This window comes from Lissotriton helveticus, chromosome 4_1 (assembly GCF_964261635.1).
Source record: "Lissotriton helveticus chromosome 4_1, aLisHel1.1, whole genome shotgun sequence".
In the NCBI taxonomy this organism is placed as follows: Eukaryota; Metazoa; Chordata; class Amphibia; order Caudata; family Salamandridae; genus Lissotriton; species Lissotriton helveticus.
In genome coordinates this window covers 446,754,045-446,781,534 of record NC_136063.1, presented here as the reverse complement: position 1 = coordinate 446,781,534, position 27,490 = coordinate 446,754,045, and the positions used below count along the sequence as shown (strand labels likewise).

The 27,490-nt window shown below is 45.2% G+C and overlaps 2 protein-coding genes across 6 annotated transcripts in view; one reads left to right on the top strand and one right to left on the bottom strand.

Moving 5' to 3' along the window:
• RAD54B (RAD54 homolog B) overlaps positions 1 to 27,490 on the bottom strand; it is a 608,133-nt gene that overhangs the window by 526,555 nt on the left and 54,088 nt on the right. The window contains exon 1 of one of the 4 annotated variants that reach the window (XM_078687027.1): positions 22,790 to 22,900. The exons of 2 other annotated variants lie outside the window; for them this stretch is intronic. The gene's annotated coding sequence lies outside the window, so the exon portion shown is untranslated. One more of the 4 variants, XM_078687024.1, reaches the window with a different exon arrangement.
• LOC144828656 (RING finger protein 151-like) overlaps positions 23,181 to 27,490 on the top strand; it is a 233,260-nt gene continuing 228,950 nt past the window's right edge. For both annotated transcript variants that reach the window (XM_078687030.1, XM_078687029.1), the window contains exon 1: positions 23,181 to 23,296. In XM_078687030.1, the coding sequence (XP_078543156.1) occupies positions 23,257 to 23,296 (40 nt within the window). In that variant the 5' untranslated portion in view covers positions 23,181 to 23,256. The remainder of the gene's footprint in view (positions 23,297 to 27,490) is intronic.

The following is a 27,490-nucleotide window of genomic DNA, read 5'->3' as shown; positions in this document are numbered from 1 at the left end:
GATGCAAGGAAAGAGTACAATAGGAGCAAAACAAACCAGAACACGTTACTTGGTGATGCGCAAATGACACATTTGCAGAAATTATTTCCAAACATTGTGTGTACACTGTATAGTTTTATCAGTAAAGCCACATGTCAGCGGGAAAGTTTGTGGCAATTTCAATGTAAAATCTGCAGATTACAAATGACAATGTGCTACCACTTCATGTTTTATTTATGTATTGATTAAAAGTGATCGTTTTTAAACATGATTTGAGAAACATTCCTGCCCCTGCCCCTGCCCCAACGACAATGCTGTTAATGAACTAAGAGCCAAGTCAGGGGTCATGAGTATCCTAGCTGTGGCTAGATTTTTATTACATATGGAAAATAAGCTTAGCATATTAAATCAAGCAAAAGTGTTTTTTGTACAGCAGACATGCTGAACTCACACATGTGGAGGTGCACTGATATGTGATAATGAAGAAAATGGCGGATAAATGAAAATATTTGCCAACAATCACATCATTTGAAACCAGTTTATGGGTCAAGAGTTACAAATAGGTTGAGTAGATTAAGTCAGTAGACCTGCAGGTCTAGTAAAATTTTTAATTTTTTAGAGGCCTGGGGAGGTATTGGGGGAACGAGTTCAGTGTTGGTTCGCAGATTGCTATGCTTGGAGATGCCAATGGTGGAGGATCTAGAGGTGCATCTGTAACACACGCAATGGACGCAGTAGTACGTGGGCCCACGACGTGGGACTTGAGATATTGACATGGAATGTAAATGTGAAGAAATTCTTATACCGCTGGATCCACACTTAATACTCCTCCAGGAGATGCACCCGGTGGTGACCCACTGTGGGTTCCTAGGAAAATGAAATTATAAAGTCCTGGCCCATTCAACCTTCTCTAAAGGGACTCCGCAGGGTTGAAATACTGAGCAGCATTTGCTGTCACTCAATAACTCAATCTTAACTTTATTTGATCTAAACAAATTAGACCATAAAAGTTCAATAAAAATATATAAAAGTACAATTTAAATCACACATAATTAGAAAGGACATTAAAAAAAACATTTCAGCTGCATAGTTACTGAGTCCTAGTATTTTGGCAATTCGTACGTTAACTTTACATAGTTACTTTCACATAGATAAAAGGTTCATGGAAATAAATACAATAGATATCAGTTAAAGAACCGCTATGCATTACTACCTAACTTTTACAAGTAAAGCTCTAATCTATTTTGCGATTGCAATTTAAAAAATTCACCAAGAACTATAATTTACAATATAATTCTAGACAGTAGTTTTAAATCCATATTAGTACCAATTTTTCCAAATAGTCCTCTGCTCTATTTCACAGCGACAGATTTATAATCGTTGCTCTGAAAATTATAAGCAATGGTTTTTTAATAAATGTTAAACTGTTACGAGAGCATCTTGTGTTACTTAAATTTAGTGTCCAATCGTTGAGTTTAGGAAAGCTAATCAGCAGATGGAAGATATCCATTCTAAAGCGAGTTAGGACAAATCTGTGTCATGCATTACATACAGCTTTCAAATATAATTGTCATAACTAGTTAAAATAAGTTGGTTATTTAGGACAGAAGTTTTTGGTAATTCACGGTCAACCTGAGATCGCCGAAGTGCACAGTGCATTCATTTTTTAATGCTGTTCTGCCGATATCTGCATAAGTTTCAGCGTTCTCAAAATAGTCTGGGTGACCTAAATCTTGGCAAAAACGTTATATATATGCCAACCACGGTATACGTGTAGACAGAGTTGATTTTAAGCAGTCCCCGATAATGGCTCGGTTTAAGGAAGTATATTCAGCGCTCCAGACTTTATGCCATAATAATATGGGTTGCATCTTAATTAAGTCTGTGAGAAACGGAACCCGCATCTCAGCATGGCAGACATATGAAGAGGCAATTTTTGGGGCTGCAAGCAGATACCTCAAAAATGCATTTTCCCCACTTGTAGTGCTGTACATTTTGTATGCCCCCAAACCCCAGCAATGTGTAGTGCTACACTAATGCACTTTGTCTTATAAATCTTAAACATCTCCACTGGAGGGTTTGTACCCAACCTGCCGGCAAACTTTTGTACGGCCATACTAGCTTTTTTTAAACAATAGGGCCCTTGTAGATGTAGCACAGTTCCATGTGCCCTCCTTGTCGAACAGGATACATAGATATGAGAAACTATTTGTAAATTCTATCATGGAGTACCTTATACTTATGTCTCGACAAGTCGTGATTCTCCTGCCAAACTTCATTATGAATGTTTTTGATTGATTGACTAGTAAGTTGTGATCCTGCATGAATTTGACTAAAGTATTAAGTAAAGACTGCAAGACAAGAGGGGTGCAGGCGATAAGGGCGGCATCTTCCGCGTAGAGGATGGCCCACCTGTGGGAGGTTTTGCATTGTAGAGTCAGCGCTTCGCCTACATTTTTTATATATATGGGGAGAAAAAAAAGAAAGGGTGTTAAGACGCAACCATGTCTTACTCTTCTCTCCACACTACAAGGCTGGATTCATTCTCCTCTAATACCGTATCTTACCCTGGCTTCAGATCCTGTGTAAAGATCTCTAAGAAAGTTGATGATCGATGTCTCCATTCCCATATTGGACATAATTGCCCATAACTTCGAGTGAGTGACACAATCAAAAACAGAGGAAAGATCGACAAACCCCAGGAACAGATTTCCGCCCTTAATATTTGTATATTTTCCTATTAACATGCTGACATTCAGGCCCTGCTCAACTGTCCCAACTCCGCTGCGGAACCCATATTGAAGGTCTGTCAAAATATCTCTTGATTCCGCCCACTCCTGTAGCCTATTTAAAATGCACACAAAATTTGGTCTGCACCCTTCAGAAATTCAAAACATTATTTAAATCCAAATAGTGATCATGTTGAATACAAAACAAGTAGTAGTTTTCCCAAGAAGCAGCAAACGGAGGCTCTTCGCTTCAATTCAATCCTTTATTCAATGTTCTTTTTTTATAGAAAAAGGCAGATAGCCCGATAGCCAACGCGTTTCGTCCGTCACCGGAATTCTTCAGGGCTGTTTTCGTATGTTAAATAGGGAATCCAGTAAGTTATCAATTTGTTCACTTTTAGTGTTTTCAGGTGAAAAAGTAAAGCCGCAAGTCAGCGTGATCCCAAGTACAATGTGGTCGTCTGGTTCCAGACTGGATTCCCTATTTAAAATACGAAAACAGCCCTGAAGAAGTCCGTTGACTGACGAAACGCGTTGGCTATCGGGCTATCTGCCTTTTTCTATAAAAAAGAACATTGAATAAAGAATTGAATTGAATCCTGAACAGTGATGTTAATGAAACTAAATTGGAACAACCACTTGTAGCATACCGAGAAAAAAAACGGAAAAAAAAAAAATGCAATTTACGAGATCTCCTGGTTCACACCAGACCAGCAACCTTGACCAAGCGTCAGATTGCGGTCACAGGACTTCCTGCTATACATGGGAATCATAGGTGTGGGTCCTGCCATGCTTGTGATGCAGCAATTGTCACTGACTCTCTTAACCATCATGGTCACAAGATTAGCTTGCGTGACCTCACAAATTGTAGAAGTCACAATATAGTGTATCTGCTTATGTGTCCTTGTGAATTAATATACATTGGGGAGACTGCACGTGAGTTTCGGGTATGTTTTAGTGAACACAAATCAGCCATACACACCAAGAAAACTGCAGCCCTCATTGTCCAACACTGTATAGATAAAAATCACTCCGAGCAAGACATTAGATGGTGCATATTGGAAAAGTCAAAACAACTAGTGAGGGAAAATAGCACTCTTAGTCCCCCAGTTAAATCTGCAAAAAACAACGGAAGAGTAGCTACTTGAAATAACTAGTAAAAAAGGGACACACAAAAGATTGTTTTAAGGACCCTCACTCACCAACCTGGTGGTGACATGCTTCATCATGGGGTCCCCACCATGGAAGCAGAGTGCTTCCCTGGTGTGCTACAACGCCTGCAACTGCAGCGGAGCTGGTTGTTTGTGAGGGGGAGGGGTTCAGTGCGAATTTTAAAAAGTCACCAAATACTACCTATAAAATAATTTATTCCAGGTGATTTGGTTACTATTAAAAACTGGTGACGGATCTGTGCTAGCTAATAAGTGTAGCCAGGGGGATCTAATAAGTGTAGCCAGGGGGATCCTATCAAGTAAGAACGTGAAAAACGGTCAACATGGTTCTGCTTATACATGCACTATCTGCAAAGCTTTCATCAGGACCAACATAGAGGAGACCATGGCGGTATACACGCGCTAAGGCGTATCCTAACCTCTGGTCTTACGTGATGGCAAAACTCACGGTTCGCCACTTCGATCTTCAGGAATTTCCTGGATCGGGGGTAGTTTTAAAAACAGATGCAGCTTGCATCATGAGTCCAAGGCGGGGGAGCTGCCGGGAACATTTTCCAGTTTAGCAGAATCCCGCCGTACATCTAGCGTCATTCGCCTTGGCCCGAATGAACATGAAACATTAGTTGAACCAGTGGGAGACAGAATACATTGTAGAATAAAACAGCTCAGTTGCCCAGGAATCGCCCCTATCCACGATAAATACAGACAAGCTGAAGAGGAGGCAAAAAAATCAGGCGCGCTAAAAACACCAAGAATATTAGGTGGGGAATAAAGCAAGCAAACTCTTGATCCAGCTTGTGTGTACATGGGAGTGCTGGAGAGGGATCTGAAGGATTAGGACAGAAGAGGGCCTTCAGGTGGAGTTAGCGCCGGTAATAAAGCGGGAGTTTGCCGCATATCTGGATTGGTTCTATAGGCCCCAAAATAGATGCCCCGAACATCAGGTTCTCTTCTTTGTGCGAGATATCCCCACACCGACACTGTATGATGATGACAGAATCCACTTAGAGAAAGAGCTGGAGATCTCGGAGATTGAAGAGGTGCTTAAATAGATTAAGAGTGAGAAAACCCCTGGGCCCAACAGGTTGCCTACTGAATTTTTTAAATGCCTCAGCAGTAAACAGGGCAAGCCACTTACCTGTATGTTCCAAGAGGCACGACAAGAATGAGGTCTTCCACATAGTAACTGTACAACCCATATTGTCCTCAGTCACAAAAAAGAGGTGCAAGTCAACAAGTGCTCCTCATACACACCAATTTCTATATTTAATATGGTTCATAACAGTCTGCATACTTTTTGCTAAATAACAATCATTCATGGTGACGTGGCCAGATCAGGGAGCTGATCGCATGCTGACCTTTCTCGAAGCCTGGCTAAATGTGATAAAATCCATGGAAATAAATTATAAACCCAAAGCAAGAGACTGTAAGGTTGTGCAGGATCATGGAGCCTCACAGGATGATGTCTGAAGTACAGTTGGCCCCGACAATTGCGGTGCGAAGGAAAATTCGATAAGCTCAGATTGGTGGGAGCAAGATTGCTAGCAGCACTTACGGGCAAAGGCCAAGCTGGGAGATAAACTGGAAAGGATTGGCCTATAAAACCTTGGCTTCCTATGCCCGGACGATGCTGCAAGGATAGACTGTTGACACCAAATGAAGAATACTGCTCCGATGTTGAGAAACAGTGTACCCTGAGGTGCTGTGAGTGCTCAACGGATCCTCTTTAAGCCAACGAGGTTGATGGTGTAGCCACGAGGACTATGCCTGATTAACACTATGCATGGAGACGAAGAGGAGATTAATTGCCACACCTAGTCTTGAAACACTTTGGCAGCACAGACACTCAATGTGGAGAAAACAACAGAGACTGTGATATCCAGGAACAAAAAAGGAGAATTAATGTCATAACTCCATAAAAAATTACAGATATTGGTCACTCAAGACCCGAATACCAAAACAATAGTCTTTCCCTCTGACAACGCCACTAATGAATGCAAACTGACTTTTACAGCGACTACTTGAATATTTTCTGCCTAAATCTGACAACGTAAAAAGAGTAATTTATAACTGTAGTCTCAACTAAAGCCAAATCAACAAACGGGGCAACCATAAAGGAAGCCCTTTTGGCACGAAAACAAGGTAAATCAGTTGCCTACGGATCAAGCAATAGACATTGATCATCCTACAAGAGAGGAGACACAGATGTCTGCGCCCATTACAAAATACAATTTCAATGATCTAATACAGGAGTTCTAAAAATAAATGTCCTCTTAGCGACAAAATATCAACAAATCGATGAGGGACTTAGATCCCAATGTACATGAACTAGAAGGGCATACAGAACAGCTTGGAGACATGACGACTGAGGGCATTAATCAACAACATATGCTATTCTAGAGGTTAGCATCCCTTGAAAGATCACAACATTTCATGATATTAAAGACTGAAGATGGAGAAATCGTAGTCACCTAAATATTTCCTTCTAATTGGATTAAATCCAACCATTCGGACTAATCACAACCCATGAGCAGAACCCGTTATGAAAACTCTTGGGAGCTTCCGATGTTACAGATATTCTCGATCGCACACAGAGTGTACTCAAAATAGCAAAGGATAAGGAATCTTACACAGGATGTTCTCACAAGAATGTTTTAATTAGCAACAAAAAAAAAGCACAACAGTTAATAAAGGCTTCCAGGTGTCATGGAAACAGGAAAAAAATCCATTTTGAAGGGGATGAAATACACATTTTTCAAGACATATCAGCATATGCTAGCCAAGAAAGAGTTCAAACCTGCCATGGAGTCCATGAGAGAGAAAAAACATCTTACAGGTGGCGATTTCCCATTATAATGTTTTCTCTCCAGAAAAAAGCTAGTGTTTACTCCAGAAGAGGCTTAGATCATCCTGAATATTAAAAAGAGACTGGATTCTGAGACTGTGGAAGGCACTTCCATTACTACATAAGGACATGCATTGGCAGACCCCGAAGCACCAATGGTCCATCAGGCAGCTGAGAAACCAGAAGGACTGGCCACAAACAGAGACTTTCTGACAAGGACGAAGTATAATTCTATTACCCTTACAATCAAGGTTTCATGGGTGATCGTGCATGAAGTCACAGGAAGGCCAATGATAGCTTCAGGTGGTAGACAGTTCATTGACTATTTATTTTGCGAAAAATGTGTAAAATCTTTTCTATTATAGCAGATGGTTTCCCTATTGGTTTGGGCCTTAATATTGATTCCAGCTATTTTTTCTTATTAGTAATTTGTAGTGCCTCCCAGAATGGTATGCCTGACGATGGCCCCAGCTGTTTGGGAGAATTTTCAACTACAATTACTAATTTACTGCTACTGTACATCTTATTGTTGAAGATGAAGTCTGTTTTCTCAAGTTTTAGGATTACAACCCACAGCAGCTGCTTGAAGACTAAGCAATACCTTTGGAGGAAGAACCAACCAGTTGACATAATGGAGCGATTAGATTTCAGTTTGAGGCAATTTATGACTAATGATTTAGAATAGAGTTTTATTGACAATACGATTTTTATACACTCTCAGTTAGCATCTTGACACAACACACAGGGTCTTAACTTCTCTCTGATATGGAGGACACTATTAAATGGCTGCACATTAGGGACATAACAGTGGCCTTCCTACTAGAAATCCACTTAAAGATGGAAGCTGTAAGGAGACTATACTCTGTTGTATTCCTTGCAATACCATTCCCCACAACAGAACAAAACTAAAGGGAATTTCAATATTATTAAATTAAAAAGTATACATTTCCAAGTAGATTCTACATTCAAAGATATGGTGGGAAGGGCGTTCATTTTAAATGGCAGATTGGAGGGTGTTATTATTGTCACTTTAGCTTGCATCTATGCCCCATAAGAACATAAAATCAGGTTTTACAAGGAACTCTTGAGTATCCAAATTAACAAAAGGCACACAGATACTGGAGGGAGATTTTAGTGTTATGATAAACAAATTAGATCGATCTCATGGTGGTGGAGGGGGCTTTGAACGCACTTCAAGCTCTTTAAGAGGGGCTTCAAGACCTAAATTTGATCGACATTAGGAGAGGCCACCATTTAGAGGACAGAATATATATCTTTTTCTCTAATGGTCATAGGACATTCTCCATAATTCACATGTTCTACACACAGATACAAAGGGCCACATGCATCAAGCATTTTTGCCCTCGCGAACAGGTTGATTTGCAGAATCGGCCCGTTTGCAAGGGCTAAAAGGCTTTTCTGATGCATCAAAGGCTTTCCATTAGGTAATAGTAATTTTTTGCAACTACCTAAATTATGAATGCATTTAGGGAATCGCCATTTGCGATTCCCTAAATGCGTTGCATCAAGCCTTTCCTAAATGCAAACTGTGCATTTAGGAAACGCTAATTACCATCAACTTCAAGTTGATGGTAATTTATGCATTCTTTGAAAAATGCCCAAAAGTGCATTTTTCAAAGTGACATGTGGCGCACAAACACATGCCTTTAGGGCATGTGTGTGCACCACATGTGCACACTTACATTTTTGGGAGGAGGTTGGTGCGTCAGGTGGGCCTAAGGTCCCCTGACACCCTTGGAATTGCATTCGCAATTTGCGTTTACCAATTTGGTAATCGCAATTTGCAAATGCATTCCCATTCATTCCTATGGAATGAATGGATTGACATTACTCAACAGCGATTTGCAATTTCAAATAAACTAGTCCTTTTTGCAGTTGACATTTCATGTCTTATCACAAATCTAGAGATCCCTGCCCCCGCCCTTACTAAGAAATTAGATCAATTTTCAAGAGTCCTGGGCTTTACAATCAAATATTCTACATCCATAGGAACAGGAATATCATATATGCCCAAACATTGATAAACTTAGGACTAAAAATACACCATGAATACTTAAGAGTATCTTGGAATATGGATTACTGGATGAAGAGCAAACTTGTATTCTTCTGATATTCCACTACTTTCAGGTATTCTCTTTAAATACCTGTATAGATGGCGGAAATTTGAGATATCTTGGTTTGCTCGGATTACATGCACCAATATGATTTTTGTCCCCAAACTGATTTGCTTTGCCCAGACTTCACCATTTATTTTCCCAAAAGAAAGTTTTCAAAATACACAAAATAGACTACAAGTATTGGCCTAGCAGGGTAAAACAGAGTATCAAGGAAACTTCTATATAAAGGGAAAATATGAGGGCTGTGTAGGACTTCCACACATCAATCGATGTATCCGAGCAGCTCAGCTTCAACTATTGATAGATCACACTTCATCAAAAAATATGAAATGATGGGTCAAGGTTGAAAATGAGTTTTCAACTAAACCAAAATCAGGGCTCGAAAAATCATTAAAAATGCACAAGACCTGCAGGTCTAGTAAACTACAAAATCTCCTCGACCCAACTGAAAGGCACTTGACCTCAAACTCTGAAAACTGAGCAAATGTGACAAGTTAACAAGATTTAAAAGCATTGTTATTGCTCATTTACTTGGTGAGCAATAAAGATGCCTTTACATCTTGCTATCTTGTCATATTTCCTCTGCTTTCAGAGGCAGAGGTCAAGTGTCAGTTTGTATTCCTACTCGCCAGAAAGGGCGAGTAGGACCTAAAAATAGCTCGACCTTAACCAATCTGACTTGCAAATGCGAGTGGTCAAGTTAATTTTTGAGAGCCCTGAAAATATACACTGCCTTGGCTCCCGACTAGATTGAGAGGCTATCATACCTTGCTCAAGTTACACTAACAAATTTGAACTCTAAGTGTTTGTAAAACATTTGTTCACCATTAAAACAGTCTTTGGGACACCCAGGACAGTATTTTAAATCTCACTCAGAGCACACTCACAGCACCCTCACGAACCAAAAAATCCGCTCCGCAGTAATCTGGCGTCGAAGCACAACCGAGGTACACTCGGCACCTCGGGTGGGGCCCGATGATGAAGCATGTCACCAACTAGGTTGTTGGGTGAGGGCCTTCATAAAACCTAATGGTTTTCCTCCACCCGCAGACATATAAACAATTTAAACCAGAGCTAGTTCTCATTGATTGCTAACATATAAACTGGGGAAACGGACTAGCCTCTCTAGTTCTCCTCTCTCTTTTTGATTACAACACAAAAAGCTTTTTACCCATCTGCTCCTAGCCGAAAGATTAACAGTAGCTCAAACTTTGAAATTCTCGTTCTCACCATTGACAAAGATATGGTGGTTTAATGTATGGTTGATCTACGTAAAGCGAAAGCTCACACAGTTAGTAGGACAGTCTCAAAATCTGAAAAACAATAGGCCCTATTTTGGATGTACCTAAAACAACAAGGCAGAATTGAATTAGGCCTGGGATGTATACCCAAGGTGCTGCATGAATCTGGTCTCTGCGACTCCAGTCCTTTTAAGAGCTTAGCATCCAGTAGAGCCGACAGCTCAGAGAGACTCAGGTGGGAGGAAAAGTACTGATTTTGAGGATGGAAAGTACCCTTCACTGAAGGTATAGAATGATGGACTGGTGGGAAATACTTTCATGTTATTGAAAGAAATAAGGAGGCTAATGACTACTATTTGCACAAAAAATCTGCGAACTGCTGTAGTTTTATTTTCTACTGCCATGTTTCCTTGATGTTAGGTAAAAAACATGCTTAGCTAATATAAATTTAGAAAGCGTATGACAATTATATAGATGACATGAAATGTGTTTGACATGACATGTAACTGTGTGGCATTGCAATGCTGTTATCATAGTAGAAGATTCTAGCTGTTTCTTCTTGTACAATGTACAGAAAAAATAATAAAAATATCTTTAAAAGGGGGCGTGGCTTGACCGGCAACGATGGCGGTCGTGTAGAGCGTGAGCTCCGACCAGCCGTCTTCTATCCTGCACCATAATCCTGGCCCTGACCATCTTCGTGGGCGCGGAAGACTCCTGTGGTGTCCCCCGGTCTAGGGGCGTTGTCCGGTGGCGGGGGCTGCGCCAGGACGGACCGGGTACCGCGAGGAAGCCCCAGTGACGGGAGGTGGCCTGTGGAGTCCGGCGGGGCCCGAAGCCGGGACCTAGATTTTCGCAACGCTCGCCAGGGACACACGATTGGCGGATCCCGCGAGGCAGCGCTGTGGACCCGGACGGGGCGCGGCTTGTCCTGCTGCCCGTGGCCGAGCGCGCCTAGTATCCCGAGTGGCGAGGGGGCACTATTGCTGCTGGAGAGCCGACGACGGTGGGAAGGCGCCAGTGAGGACCGAGTGCAGCCCTACTCCGAGGGACATAGTGGGAGCGGCCGCCATCTTGCGTCACTCGCTAATCCCTCAGTGGGCCTGGTGCGTGGAGGGGGCCCGGGACTCTACAGTTTGGTGACCTGTGATCCTCGACAGAGACGGCAGTGGCGGCTTGGTGAGCCCCGTGGGGGCCCCGGGTGCTGCGGTGAGTGGAGGGGGAAAGCAGGGAGCGGTGGGGTGCAAGGGAGAGCCCCCCTCCCTCTCCTTCCTGCGCCAGGTCCCATAGATGATAGTCCTTCCCTGTGACTGCTGAGCTCGGCGGCTAGATCGGGCCCCGGGGAGAGGCTGGTGGCCCTCTGGGCCCTGTGAAGTGGTGTGTGTGCCGGTGGCTCGTCGAGGCTGTTGCTGGGGCTGGCTGCGCCGGTCCCCTGGTGGGGGGGCCTGGCACCCTGATACACGGCCCCTGGCCTACCGAACTCTGTGGAGCGTGGGGGGCCTGCGACTGCGGGGGCTGAGTTACCTGTTGGCCCTCAGCGGGGCCCCCACCTTTGGACTTCCTGCTGGTGGCGCCGTTCTTGGCCACGCCGGCGGGCATTGAAGAGTGGTGCCATATTGCCCGGACCGACCTGCGTTGACACGATGACGCGGGGCCATGCTGGAGGTGGCCACACTAAGCAGGAGACCCTTGACAAATTTACTGAGGCGGGCCAGGGGGTTGGCGGTGGAGGTTCGCAGGCCGCCGCGCCGGACAATGCGGCTTTGCTGGCGGCCATAACGCAGTCCAGGGATATGCTGGACGCCAAGATTGGGGCTGTCGGGGCTGATGTCACGCTGCTCCGCCAGGACCTGAGGAATGCGGTGTAGCGGATCACTGCCGCGGAGACCCGAATATCTGAGATGGAAGAGGATGTGTCCGTTTTAAATAAAGAAGGTGGCGGCCATGGAGAAGATACAAAAGGGCCTGGCCGTGAGGGTCGAAGATGCGGAAGGACGGGCCAGACGGAATAACCTTCGCTTTGTGGGATTTCCGGAGGGCTGTGAAGGGGACAATGTGGAGCGCTTTCTGGCCCAGTGGCTGGAGGGCTGGCTTCCCCCGGACACGCTATCACGCTGCTTTGTGGTGGAAAGGGCCCATCAGGCTCTTATGCAGAAACCCCCAGTAGGAGCACGCCCGCGACCGATTATCGCCAAGTTTCTGAACTACTCTGATCGAGACGTTATCCTGCAGCAGGTGCGAGTGAAGTCCTTTCTCACGTGTAACAACGCAACTATCCTCATCTTCCCGGACTACACGCGGTTAGTGCAGCAGCAGCGCCATTCCTTTTTGGCTGCCAAGGCTCGCCTTCGCGGCCTCAAGCTTCAGTATGCCTTGCTCTATCCGGCGCGGATTCGTGTTATCTACAAATCCCGTACACTGTTGTTCGATACTCCAGAGGAAGTGTTCCACTGGACAGATTAAACGGTGAAAATCCGAGTCAACGTGGCCCAGGGGGGAGAATCGGACTCCTCTTCGAGTGGGAAGGCCCGCAAGGGTCTCGGGAGTCAGCAGAGTCATCGCAGGCGATCAAGGTCTGGGCGCAGATCGCGTTCTGGCTCGGTGTCTAGCCGAGGGGACCCGGCGTCGACGCAGCAGTCGGACGCGCCATGAAGCTTGGGACTGTTCCATAAAAAACTGTATGTATGGTATTCATGGATGCTCAGGTGCGCAGCTTATAAGGGCTGGGAGCCTGACCCAACAGGTGTGGGTGGGAGGGAGTGAGAGCCCCGTTCTCATGGGTTATCGCTTGGGGATCCATTGGAGGGTGTGGTGCTTATTCCCCCGTTGGGGACTGGGCTGCGATCCGACCGCGACAGGTGCTTCCATGTTTGGGAGGTACGGGGTGGGGGGTTTGTTTGCGCTTTTTGTGCTGCTGTGTATCTACCACATTCTTTACATGGCGCCTCGGGGACACTTGTAGCTTGCATTGCAATGTTGTCATATGTCCACTGCTGAGACAGGAGGGCAGGTAGGCCCTGGTGCTTTGCGTGTCTTGAGTTGGAACGTGCGGGGGGTGTTGGACAAAGTGAAACGAGGGGCTGTTCTCCAATACGCCAAGAGGGTGGGGGTTGATGTCCTACTGCTTCAAAAGACTCATTTACTAGGTACAAAGGCCTTATGTCTCCAACGGTTTGGGTTTGCTCAAGTGTACCACTCGGGATTCACGAGGGGGTTGCTATCCTGATACACCGAAGAGTGTCCTATATACATGATAGGCTCTGGACTGATCCGCAGGGCAGGTATGTCTTTGTGCAGGGCAGGGTGGGGTGGGGGAGGACAGAATTACCCTGGGATGTGTATATGCCCCGCCACAGCTACAGTGGCCGTTGGTGGAGAAACTCATGTCCCTCTGGTGTGCTATACCTGATGCCCTCTCTATAGTAGGGGGGGACTGGAACGATGTTATGGATCTGGGTAGCGATAGGTGGCGGAGTGGGGTGGTAGGTGAGGGAGGGGTGGTGGGGGTCCCACCACCAAACTACATGCCCTGGTGATGGGTCTTGACTGGACGGATGCCTGGAGGTATAAACATGGTTCACGTAGGGAATACACTTATCTTTCCACTGTTCATGACTCATTCTCCAGGCTGGATTACATCTTTGTCCCACTGGGGCTGGCCCATAGAGTGATGTCAGCTGATATTCTGCCGGGAGCCCTGTCCAATCACTCCCCGGTTGCTCTTACATTTAGTGTCGGCCCGGCCAGGCAGCCGTTTCGGTGGCGGCTGTCGGGGTGGCACCTGCTGCAGGATTGTTACAGGGCCCATATGGCCAAAGAAATAGATCACTACCTGTCCTCAAACACGGGCTCGGTGGACTCCCCGACTATCCTTTGGGAGGCTCTAAAGCCCACTCTGCGGGGGCAGACATTTCCTGGTGCGCGGTGGCCCGTAGGGAGCGGCAGAGGGCCTTAGTGCAGCGCGAGGCGGCTCTAGAGGACTTGAAGCGTAGAAGCCGTGAGGTGGGTGGGGGCCCCGCTAGACGGCAGTTAGTCTTGGCCCAACAGCAATATACAGCAGTCTTGATGGAGGATGCTAGGCAGGCCTGGCTGGCTACTCGTAGCCGTGTGTATCAGTGAGGGGACAAATCATGTAAGATGCTACACCGCCTGTGTCAGGGTACTCTCCACGCCCAGCCGTTGCCTCGGATTTTGGACCCTGAGGGGGCACCCATACTTGAACCCCCGGCAATTGCGGAGAGCTTTGCTGTGTACTATGAGGGGCTGTATGCCTCCCAGGAATGCTTGGCGGCGAATGTAATCCAGCGCTTTATTGACGATCTCCCCCCGCGGGCGGTCTCGGACGAGGTGCAGGATTGTCTGGACATACCCCTGACCGACGATGAATTGGGTGCAGCCCTGGGTGAGCTGAACCCTGATAAGGCACCGGGCCCGAATGGCTTCCCATGCGAATTTTTCCAGCGATTTTATGTTCAGCTGGGTCCGCACCTCCGTCCGGTCGTGGAGGAGGCGTGTGAGGGCGGAGTGCTCTCCGATTGGCGGCACGCGGAGGTGGTGGTCTTCCTGAAGCCGGGTAGACCCCCTGAGACTCACGCGTCATACCGCCCGATCTTGCTGCTTAATACGGAAGCCAAAGTTTTGACTAAGGCTTTGGCCAATAGACTTAAGCCCCACATCACGGATCTGGTCCACCCGGACCAGGCAAGCTTTATGCCTCAGCGGGCCACTCGTCACAATATTCGGCGCGCCCACGTTGCGGTATCTGCCTGGAGGAGTTTGGGGGAGCAGGCAGCCCTTTTCCTGGCGGACATGGACCGCGCGTTCGACTCCCTGAGCTGGACATATCTGTTTGCCTTATTGCGACGTCTTAACCTGGGCCCACGCTTCCTATCGTATATACAGCTGCTCTACACTGAGCTCATTGCACCATCAGGATTCAAGCAAGCCGGGACGAAGACGGCTGAAATGCCAGAAACCGGTCCCCGGAAGCTTGTTTCCTTCCCAGTGTAAGAATTGGCTTTTGTAGTCTGGTCTGCCCTGTTCCCATGATGCACTGGGCCAGGGACAGACTAATTTGCATACAGCCAGGTTCTGAAACTGGGATGGTGCAATGAGCTAAAAAACGGTGTTGGATTTAGCCCTGATCTCTTGACTGGGTGAGAGTATTCTGCTTAATTCAGAGACACTGTCCATCACCACCCCTTGTTGTAAATATTTTTGTCCACCCTAAGCGTGGAAGGGTATGCTCAGATGTGAGTCCCTTGCTCATTGCACCATCAGGATTCAAGCAAGCCGGGCCGAAGACGGCTGAAATGCCAGAAACCGGTCCCCGGAAGCTTGTTTCCTTCCCAGTGTAAGAATTGGCTTTTGTAGTCTGGTCTGCCCTGTTCCCATGATGCACTGGGCCAGGGACAGACTAATTTGCATACAGCCAGGTTCTGAAACTGGGATGGTGCAATGAGCTAAAAAACAGTGTTGGATTTAGCCCTGATCTCTTGACTGGGTGAGAGTATTCTGCTTAATTCAGAGACTCTGTCCATCACCACCCCTTGTTGTAAATATTTTTGTCCACCCTAAGCGTGGAAGGGTATGCTCAGATGTGAGTCCCTTGCTCATTGCACCATCAGGATTCAAGCAAGCCGGGCCGAAGACGGCTGAAATGCCAGAAACCGGTCCCCGGAAGCTTGTTTCCTTCCCAGTGTAAGAATTGGCTTTTGTAGTCTGGTCTGCCCTGTTCCCATGATGCACTGGGCCAGGGACAGACTAATTTGCATACAGCCAGGTTCTGAAACTGGGATGGTGCAATGAGCTAAAAAACGGTGTTGGATTTAGTCCTGATCTCTTGACTGGGTGAGAGTATTCTGCTTAATTCAGAGACTCTGTCCATCACCACCCCTTGTTGTAAATATTTTTGTCCACCCTAAGCGTGGAAGGGTATGCTCAGATGTGAGTCCCTTGCTCATTGCACCATCAGGATTCAAGCAAGCCGGGCCGAAGACGGCTGAAATGCCAGAAACCGGTCCCCAGAAGCTTGTTTCCTTCCCAGTGTAAGAATTGGCTTTTGTAGTCTGGTCTGCCCTGTTCCCATGATGCACTGGGCCAGGGACAGACTAATTTGCATACAGCCAGGTTCTGAAACTGGGATGGTGCAATGAGCTAAAAAACGGTGTTGGATTTAGCCCTGATCTCTTGACTGGGTGAGAGTATTCTGCTTAATTCAGAGACTCTGTCCATCACCACCCCTTGTTGTAAATATTTTTGTCCACCCTAAGCGTGGAAGGGTATGCTCAGATGTGAGTCCCTTGCTCATTGCACCATCAGGATTCAAGCAAGCCGGGCCGAAGACGGCTGAAATGCCAGAAACCGGTCCCCGGAAGCTCGTTTCCTTCCCAGTGTAAGAATTGGCTTTTGTAGTCTGGTCTGCCCTGTTCCCATGATGCACTGGGCCAGGGACAGACTAATTTGCATACAGCCAGGTTCTGAAACTGGGATGGTGCAATGAGCTAAAAAACGGTGTTGGATTTAGCCCTGATCTCTTGACTGGGTGAGAGTATTCTGCTTAATTCAGAGACTCTGTCCATCACCACCCCTTGTTGTAAATATTTTTGTCCACCCTAAGCGTGGAAGGGTATGCTCAGATGTGAGTCCCTTGCTCATTGCACCATCAGGATTCAAGCAAGCCGGGCCGAAGACGGCTGAAATGCCAGAAACCGGTCCCCGGAAGCTTGTTTCCTTCCCAGTGTAAGAATTGGCTTTTGTAGTCTGGTCTGCCCTGTTCCCATGATGCACTGGGCCAGGGACAGACTAATTTGCATACAGCCAGGTTCTGAAACTGGGATGGTGCAATGAGCTAAAAAACGGTGTTGGATTTAGCCCTGATCTCTTGACTGGGTGAGAGTATTCTGCCTAATTCAGAGACTCTGTCCATCACCACCCCTTGTTGTAAATATTTTTGTCCACCCTAAGCGTGGAAGGGTATGCTCAGATGTGAGTCCCTTGCTCATTGCACCATCAGGATTCAAGCAAGCCGGGCCGAAGACGGCTGAAATGCCAGAAACCGGTCCCCGGAAGCTTGTTTCCTTCCCAGTGTAAGAATTGGCTTTTGTAGTCTGGTCTGCCCTGTTCCCATGATGCACTGGGCCAGGGACAGACTAATTTGCATACAGCCAGGTTCTGAAACTGGGATGGTGCAATGAGCTAAAAAACGGTGTTGGATTTAGCCCTGATCTCTTGACTGGGTGAGAGTATTCTGCTTAATTCAGAGACTCTGTCCATCACCACCCCTTGTTGTAAATATTTTTGTCCACCCTAAGCGTGGAAGGGTATGCTCAGATGTGAGTCCCTTGCTCATTGCACCATCAGGATTCAAGCAAGCCGGGCCGAAGACGGCTGAAATGCCAGAAACCGGTCCCCGGAAGCTTGTTTCCTTCCCAGTGTAAGAATTGGCTTTTGTAGTCTGGTCTGCCCTGTTCCCATGATGCACTGGGCCAGGGACAGACTAATTTGCATACAGCCAGGTTCTGAAACTGGGATGGTGCAATGAGCTAAAAAACGGTGTTGGATTTCGCCCTGATCTCTTGACTGGGTGAGAGTATTCTGCTTAATTCAGAGACTCTGTCCATCACCACCCCTTGTTGTAAATACTACACTGAGCTTACAGCTTCGGTGCGTGTGGGGGGCGCAGTGTCCCGATCTTTTCCAGTGCGGCAGGGGACGCGTCAGGGCTGTCCCCTCTCCCCCTATTTGTTTGCGCTCGCTATGGAGCCCCTGGCGTCGTGGGTGCGCATAGATGCCCAACTTAAAGGCTTTCGATGGTCGGTGGGTCTGACTGATAAAATAGCGTATGCGGACGATGTCCTGTTTTTTCTTACAGACTTGGATCGCTCGGGCCGCGGCTGCTGCGCATATTGCAGATTTTCGGCGAAACGTCTGGCCTATATATGAATTCGGGTAAGTCCACGCTTTAGATACTCGGTGGCCAGCAGCAGGTGGGAGGGTGGGCGTCGGGCCATAGGCTGGCGACGGACGGTGTGAAATATTTGGGGGTCTACTTATCGGAGGATGCGGCTGCCTCCCGAGAGCGCAATCTTGCCCCGGTATGGGATCACAAGCGCGAGGACATAAAGGTGTGGTCCCGTATGCCACTGACCATTTATTTGACTGGGTGTGAGTGTTTGATTGGTTCAGATGCTCCGTCCATCACCACCCCCTTTTGTACCGCTTTGGCCGCCATAAGTGTGGCAGGGTATGCTCAGACGTGAGTCCCTTGCTCACTTTGCCACTGGATTCAAGCAAGCCGGGCTGAAGAAGGCTGTAATGCCAGAAACCGGTCCTCGGAAGCTTGTTTCCGGTCCAGGGAAGACATGGCTTGGCAGTTCGGGCTGGACTGTTCCCATAAGGCACAGGGTCAGACTGATTTGCATATAGCCATGTCTGAACTGGGGTGGCAGAGTGGGCTAAAGAACGGTGATGGATTAAACCCAGATCTTTTGACTGGGTGTGAGTGTTTGATTGGTTCAGATGCTCCGTCCATCACCACCCCCTTTTGTACCGCACTGACCATTTACGGCAGGTCCGCGATTATTAAGATGGTGGCGCTTCCTCGTCTGGTCTATCAACTACAAAATCATCCACATCGGATTCCGCCCCGCTGGTTTCAGCAAGTCAATTCGGCGCTGGGGGGGTTTCTGTGGCCCGGGGGAGCAGCGCGCATGGCGCTGCGAATGTGTTTTCTTTCCTCATATACCGGGGGGCTGGCCACATCTGACGTGCTTTCATACTACCAAGCGGCGCACCTGCTGGTTCTAAATGATTGGTGGTACAGTGATAGGAGCGACCCGGCCTACGCGGTTGAACGATTTTTCATGGGCTCCGCGTCGGTGCATACACTGCTGTACTCGGCACCGCTTAGAGGGTGCCTTCCTGCGGCCACTCAGGTGATGTTCCAAGTTTGGAAGACCGCTACGCAGAATGGGATGGTGGAACGTGCTCACTCGAGAGACCCCCCCCTTTTGGCGCAATGTTCGCCTGCCCCACCTGGACGCATTACTGGGCTTTAGAGGGTGGGATGCGATTGGTATTTCCACTCTAGGCAACGTGATGTCAGGCCTCTCCCTGAAGTCATTTCAGAATCTCCAGGACGAATTTAGGATGCCAGGCTCTCAGTTTTTTTAAGTACCTCCAGTTCCGGCATGCTTTGACGCCCTACTTGACTGACCAGGAGAGCCTTCCCGAATGTAGTCCCCTGGAGGCCAAGCTGTTCATGGGGGAACTGCCAGATAAGAAGCTCTCTCGCATTTATCAGACGCTAGTCCATCATTGCTCCTCCGACTTGCACAGACTTAAGTCCGCGTGGGAGGGGGACGTGGGGGACTTGGAGGATGAGGATTGGGCGGAGGCCCTAGCAAGCCCTAGGGGGGCAGCAATCTCTACACGCCTGCGACTTATACAGTTTAAGTACCTCCATCGCACTTACTTCACCCGACTGCGCTTTTGGAGAGCGGGAATGGTTGGTTCCCCTGACTGTCTCCGCTGTGGGTCGGAGGTGGGTACACTTCTACACACTGTATGGGGTGCTCAGCGCTATATAGATTCTGGACTGGGGTGTTTAGCTGTTTATCTGAAATGCTGGCCTGGGAGCTTCCCCGCGACCCCAAACTGGCGTTGCTACATGTTATGGAGGGGATTGGGGGCAACACCTACAAGCGTCATTCATTAATCCTGGGTCTTACCTTAGCCAAACGAGACATTGCCAGGGTTTGGAAGGCGCCCCGCGCTCTGTCACTGGCTGCCTGGAGGAATGGAATGGACTTCTGTATGGGACTGGAGCAGCTTGTGTTCTTGGCCACGGGGTGCCCTCGCAAACATTTTAAAATCTGGAAGAGGTTGGCTGATTACCGAGGGCTGGACTTGGACCCTCCACCTGAGAGGGCTGCCCTTCCGACACTTTGACAGCTGGAACGTTGGACAATTTGTGAAGTGTCTTGCTGAACTTGGCATGTTTATTTACAGATTCTCTATTGTATATGTGCATTGGCAGCGGCGCAATTGGGAGGGAGGGGAGGGGAGGGGTGTTTGTGTTATTATTGCAGATATTATTGTTGTTTCCCTATTGTTGCTGATGACTCCGGTTTTCGGAGCTCTGCATTATACAGACAAATAAAATGTTGTAAAAAAATATATATCTATAAAAGGAGAGAAAATCGTTCATGCATGGTTACTGCCGACCTTTAGATGCCACAGGCTGGGGCGATGGTTTACCTCACTGTGAAGCGAAAAAAGGCCCAGACAGATCAATAGAAACCAGCCTTCCCGCCCGGGTGCCTGGCTACTATCCGAAAGTACTGCAAATAGGCGCCATTAGTTGATCTGAAACTCTAAAGGTGCTTGGAAGCCAGGGTAGGCTTTAATTGATAACCTCATCTGACACATCATGGTGACAAAGCGTTATTCTTTTAGGAAATACTAAAATGCTGTTACCAGTCCTGGGATGTGTTCTATAAACAGAAATCTATAAAGAAGTTTGGACTATATGCAGACTGAGTTTGTAGTACTAAGAACATACATTTTCAAAGCACTTAAACACTGAATCTTTTGAACATTTCACATCAGCCTATTGTGTACCAAGTGGAATACATTTATTTTTAACTAAGGACTTGCATATTCACAGTGCTTTCTGCAACATGATGTGACCGTATAGCACTATAAAAACATGTCACTATTCCCCAGTTCTCAAACTAGAATTTAAATGAGCGAGCCGGGTAAAGTTTTTCTAATGTGCAATTTTGGGTAACGAATAATTTGTGTTTACTAATGATTTTTAAGATTAATATAGCCGTAACAGATTAATTAATGATGGTGCACTTGACACGATTCAATTATAAAGTTTAGAACTGTGTTTCTTAATGTAGGTTAGTTATGCCATTTTCATAAGACACCATCTTATTAAAATAGATGTTGTTTCTGATGTACTTGCTCATCTTCCTCCAGCTCATTCTCCCCTTCCAATCAATGTCCTCTTGCGAGTCTTCTCTCTCTACAGTTTTCCGCAGAGCACAGCAAACTGTGACGAAATTGGTTATTTTACTCAGAGTATGGATTGTGAATGAAACTTTCAATTGTCTCCCCGATTTATCTTTCTGAATGACAGTTTCACTGTAAGTACCAAAGTAAGCTTGCTAGCACACTAATGAATCAGTCTTTGTTTTACAATGTATCATACTGCATTTTACATCTCTGGATTACAGTTCCTGTGTAAACTAATGGAAAGATTATTTAATTTTAGAAATGGGTTAGTATTATAAAACCTTTAATTATTATCTTTTCTGATTTCTCCAATATAAGCCAACGCTAGCCATGCTGAATCTGCAGTTTTGCTAATTGTTTATGTACAAAATATGTATTAAAAAGACCTAGTTAAGGGGTGCGAGGGAAAACCCTCATTTTCCTCCCAAGACTGTCCAATGTATTTAAGATTTTTCTTCTACCTTTAGATGTGCAAGGATTCTTTAAGAGTCTGAAACTTAGAATTTTGGGTGACTTTATTGCTTATTAGGATTTTAAAAGACTTGATTTCCGATTTTGCACTCTGTATCTGGCATTTACTGTTTTTCTGTGCATTGTCTATTTTGACATTTTAGGAATAAACCACTAACTTTTTTTATCGCTCTAGACCTTAGATATTGAGTGGTCTCAGTCACTATTGGATTTTACTCTTCTAAATTATTGGACCTGATGTTATGGAGACTGGTTACTTATCGCAAGATCAAGGTTGCTGGAACCATACTGCTACAGGTAAATTTTGGGGTGATGAAAATATTTAGGTTAGGTGAATAATTGGGGGTCGGGCTCCCACAAACCTTCGGTTACACTCATGGACAATTGAAGTTATTTAATTAACAAATACACTTTCCCACCAGAACACTGCAGCTACCACCTCTCACTGATTCCACCCCATTGTATTCAGGATCACATTTCACACACTTTCAGACCTATCAAGTTTCCCAGTTTCGTGCGTGAATAATTCACCTGGAGCAACCTTTTTTGTGTATTCTGGGATTTGTGGTCCAATTGATCTTATTGTAAAATCAATACACGTCCCATAATGCTAAGAAGTCCAAAACTGGCACTGGGCTCGGTGATGGTAAGCTGCCTTTGACAGCTGCCAACACTGCCTTCACGTCACTGGTTACAAACGGACGACGTCTAAATGGTTTATACTTCCTCCAATATTCCCTACGTCTATAGACAAACTCTTGTGACAGAGCTATCCGAAGAGACGCATAGCAACCCGCGGAGTGCTCACCCTATTGCCGCCATCTCACCTTTGACACAGCCGTAGTTCCCACTCCCGGTTCGTATACAATCAGCTCTTGACTTGGGCTCTCCCTGCAGCGATACTTCTCATCCTTATTTCACGCTCAAGTCTCCCGCGCCACCGGCGGCCACAGTGCGCACGCGCGTTACGTAAACTCAAGAAAACCGGCGCGCTCTTACTGTAGCTACTTATACTGTTTTTTTGAACGTCGAGTGGAAGCTACTTTTTTTAAGGGCAGTTTCGCAGATGGCTGCATTTGTGCGAGTCTTCTCGTTGGCACTCCATGAAAAGTACCTATGAACGTTAATACATATTGTCCTATCCCGATGTGGCTTCCGACATTTCTGTATTTATTTCCTTTTCAAATACCTTTGAGTAAGGCCTGAGAAAATACACGCACTGCCCGGACGCGGATGAAGCAGCATCCCAATAGCAAATATTTTTAATAGGAAGCCTCCAACCCGTAGAGGCTCTAATGATACGACACAAAAGAAAGACTTAACGAAGCTTGTGCTCCATCCAAGTAGTCGGTGCGGCCATCTTGAAAGAGAAAAGTTCAGGATTTATCACTCTGAAAATATTTATAGACTGTCAGTGGAAACAATTATTGTAACAATTCTATTTTTCTTAATTGAAGTAATGCACATAAGCAGTGCTAACAAATCTGGTTTTACGGTAGAACGTCCTAACCACTATAACTAGACTTGGTATGTGACAGTCGAGTTAGTCCATCATTTGTGTTTATGATCGCATTTCATGCCCCTCCACCTCTTTAGCACTCGTACGGGTTATTGGTTGATAGTTGGTGTTTACTGTGACAGAACTGGGCGCAGCGTATGAAGTGTCACAGTTTGCCGGATCTACCAGCTGCAGACTGTAAGTTTAAACCTCTACCACTCTTACAATAAGGTTTAACACAGTGGTCCCCAAAGCACTATCTATGTAGACAGCGTTGTTGTATATGGACGCAATATCCCACCTGTCAATGGACCAATTCCTTTAGCGACTGACTCTCTTTAGAAGTATATCCTGACAGACTGTTACTGGTAATTTAATACAGTGCCATTTTGTTATTAATGGCAGATTGTGCGTTATGCATTGATGCAAATACCAATTAAGAGATATAATGTGCATTACAGAAATGTCGTTTAGTCCCAATCAGAAACCACATGACCCCTGAAAGACTCAACATGAAAGATCATTAAATAAGTTTATCAGACACCGACAAAAATCACCAAACGAAGCAAAACAGTCATTTTAGAGTTAATTTAACAATAATTTCGTTAAGAAATGCTTCTTACACGGTTGTTTCTAATCTCTGATTAGAATTGCCACAGATCAAAAACTCTGTCAAATACAGTTTGATGACTAGTCATGTCAAGTCAAGTATAACTTTATTCGTTTAGATTAAAACCATCAAAGTGCACATCCAATTTTTTTTTAAAACAGTCAATTCGTTATTACAAGGGTTATTGTTTCAAAAAATTCACACTACTACACAAATTATTAAAAAGCCATCATATGCAACGCAATCCTATCCAACACGATAAGTCCTAAGTCAATGAATATATAATAATAAAACTATTATTGTCCAAAACATCTCATGTTTACATAATATACTGTTAACCCCTTTCGCTGCTGGTCCGTTTCCGCCGCTGTGCGGTAAACAAAAGAACAGGGCGGGGCCCTGACGAACCCCAGCCGTCATCCGCACACGAGCACCGCGGAGCGTGACGGCTGGGGTTCGTCACCAGCATGCAAGGGGTTAAAAAACACTGATATTAAATAAATGAATTCATTTTAAGACATAGTCCAATTTATGCTAACATCAGCCTATTCCTACACCTAAATGGCGCCTGTTATGTAGCTGGCAACCCCAAAACACACCATGGGTGATGCCAACATTTGTAAATATAGCAGCGCTGGTCTGACTTTTCCAAAATGTAGGCCTTTTAGGAGGGGGATGATGAATTTCCTGCGTAACGAGACGTAAAACGCACAGAAAATATCATATGAAGAATATTTTGATCTGAGAAGTTGTCGCAGGGACAGGGTCTTAACGATCCCTCTTTAGAAACCCTTTCGGGAAGGCCAGTAGCCAGGGAACCATATTATGCTTGAATCTAACTAAGACAAACAGGTGATAGGGCCTATTTATATATGTTAGATATGGTTGCATCTGACTACCTATACTCAATATGACAAAACTTCTCACTGTGGGTTTCACTAACTCCCTTTCCTCCCTAGACAGTATAGATCTATTCAGGAACTGCCGCTTCAAGTCTCTAATCGCTATTTTGCCCAGGGCTCTAGGGCTTGAAAATAGCTCAGGGCATCCAAGAATAGCCATTTGAGACTTGATATAGCGAACCCAGGGTAGATCTAATCCCTTGTCTAACGAGACACAGTCCTTGATGATCAGCTAGTTTAGCTTAGGGAACGGTTGGGCCCAAATTCTCAGCCAGCACATAATGGGGGCAACCGCAATCGGATCTGAGATGAAGCCAGCTCCAAGGTCCTCATGAATATTAAAAACAGGGGTGGAGACCGGGACAGACAGTAATTTACGGAATTTTTTTTTCAGCCGCCTGAATTTCGCTCGACACTAGATAGCCCCATAGATCACTCCCATACGTCACCATTGGGAGACACTTGGCACTATACATTTTCAAGAGCGCGGGGAGAGGTTTCGAGACAATTCTTTTAGCGAATTCCACAATGGCTCCCGAGGCTCTGGCTAAGGTGTTCCTTTTATGCATACGCTGCATAACCCACGAGCGTCGGTCGTCAAAGAGAACCCCCAAATACAGGAAGGTAGAAACCTTAGTTAATTCCATATTCTTACAGTATAATTTAGCCTTCCTTGCTCTAACAGAGCCGATGGACATGGAATGGGACTTTTTATAATTCGTGACCAGATCTAGGGAGTCCATAAAATCAATAAAACAATTTAAAAGAGTTTGAAGCCCTCTTGAGGTCCTTGCCAGCAAAACCGCATCATCTGCGTAAAGCAGAGCCGGGATCAATTTTGTGCCGGCCCTTGGGATATCTTTACAACTGGAAATTAAAGCAGGCCCTAAATTATTAATGTAGAGTGTGAACAACAGGGGTGCTAAAATGCACACCTGTCGCACCCCCGTTTAACGGGCAATGGGTCTGTGAGGCTACCATCTTTATTATGGCGCACAGAAGCTATGGTATTCTCATGCATGGCCGCCAAAAAGGAGATCAGATCTGCATCTAGACCTATTCCATGGAGTATCGCCCATAACTTTGATCGATTAACAAGACCAAAGGCAGAATATAAATCCATAAATGCCAGATGCAGGTCCCCCCGCCTAGCGACCGTGTACTTTCCAATTATTAGGTGAAGATTGAGACATTGAGCCACGGTACCTTTGCCCTACCTAAAACCGTATTGGAGATCAGAAATTATGTTATTCTGATCCAGCCAATCCGTTAAAGTTTGATGACTAGATTTCGAATATTTGTTTTGAGATTTAATTTATATATACATATATACACACACACGAGAGGTGATATACAATGTGTATATCCACATAATAAAGATATTGATTTACGTAAGTTTCTAATTAATTTTGTTAAATTAACAAATGTAATTATCGTTACTTCAAACTTCTGCACACCTTACTCTTTATTTGCAATCCAGTTTTTTTTTCCACATCGTCTCTTATAAGGATGTCGGGGAAAAAAATCATTTAAGCAGTGAAAATCATTTAATCACCACATCTGCAACAAAAGGGAGTACAAACAGGATTATTGCATATGCCAGGCTAGTACAGATTGGAGAGCGACGTGCTATAAGAAAAGCAAACGCCAGTCTCAACTTACACACACTTCGAGTCTAGTCTTATAATACTAATTTTGGCTAACTTCCAAAACTCTAATACAATATGAACAATAGAAAAAGCTTCCTGCTTTTCCGTTATGTCGCAACCAGATTACATACATTTTCTGCAGCTTTTCCCTGTGTTTGTGACTTCTCACGCCAGACTTACATACTACAATTGGAACATTCTTGCTGTTCCGAATTTCCTGTTACATATTGAAGACAGGAATTTCTCAGCCAGAATACAATGGGAAGAAAAACACTAAAGCCACTCCGCATTTCGACCTTTTTTTGAAAGCAGGCTGTAGGTTATTTCCAGATACAAATTTGCAACTTAACATGCACGTTTAACCACACATTTAAACCACATTATACTGTTTTCCTTTCTTTACATGCAATTTTACAGTTTGTGGGCAAGTGACAGGTAAAACAGAATAATGAACAAAATAATTAGGGCCTAAATCTAAATTAGGGTTTTGATTCCTTTCAAGGATGTGCAGAAAACTATTTTAACCACTCCAACATTTGAGAAAAAATGGAAGCGAAGCATAGGGATATCAAGTGTTATGTTTGAGATCATACATCTTTGTTCCGGTGTAGAAACATGACCCAAAACACAGACCTTCTTCTAACAAAGTGTTACATTTAGGTACTAGACAACATTGCCTAATTTGCATCCCTCTCCAGTCCATTGGCTACAGTATAGATTGCTACAATGAATAGTAATCTACAAGCCAGCAAATAACATCGATATATCTCATTATATATAAACATATTCACAGTTCAAACGAAATTCGATTTGTAACAAGTACTGGTAAAGCCAATAAGCCTGGTTTTTGTGAGGTAAAGCATGCTTCGGTGGTGCTAATAATGGTAATGCTGGTGATGGTGAAGCTAATGGTGGTGAAGATGATGATATTAAAGGTAGTAGTAGTAATGGCTTGTACTAAAGTAATAACAAAAGCATAAAAAAAATAAAGCCTGATTCAGGAAAAAAAGAACAAAACAGATTGCCTTCCTACAGCGCGTATATGTGATATAGAATTGAATGGTAGATGATCAAGTGTATTTTTCTTACGTAAAATAGTCCTACAAGCTACCTAAAAAAAGACAGAATGATAGACCAAGCAGCCAATAGCGTATGGCGAGAAAATGACATTTTCTTGGTGGTTCCTAAGCCAACTCTGTATATCATGAAGAAGTCGTAAAATACGTTATAC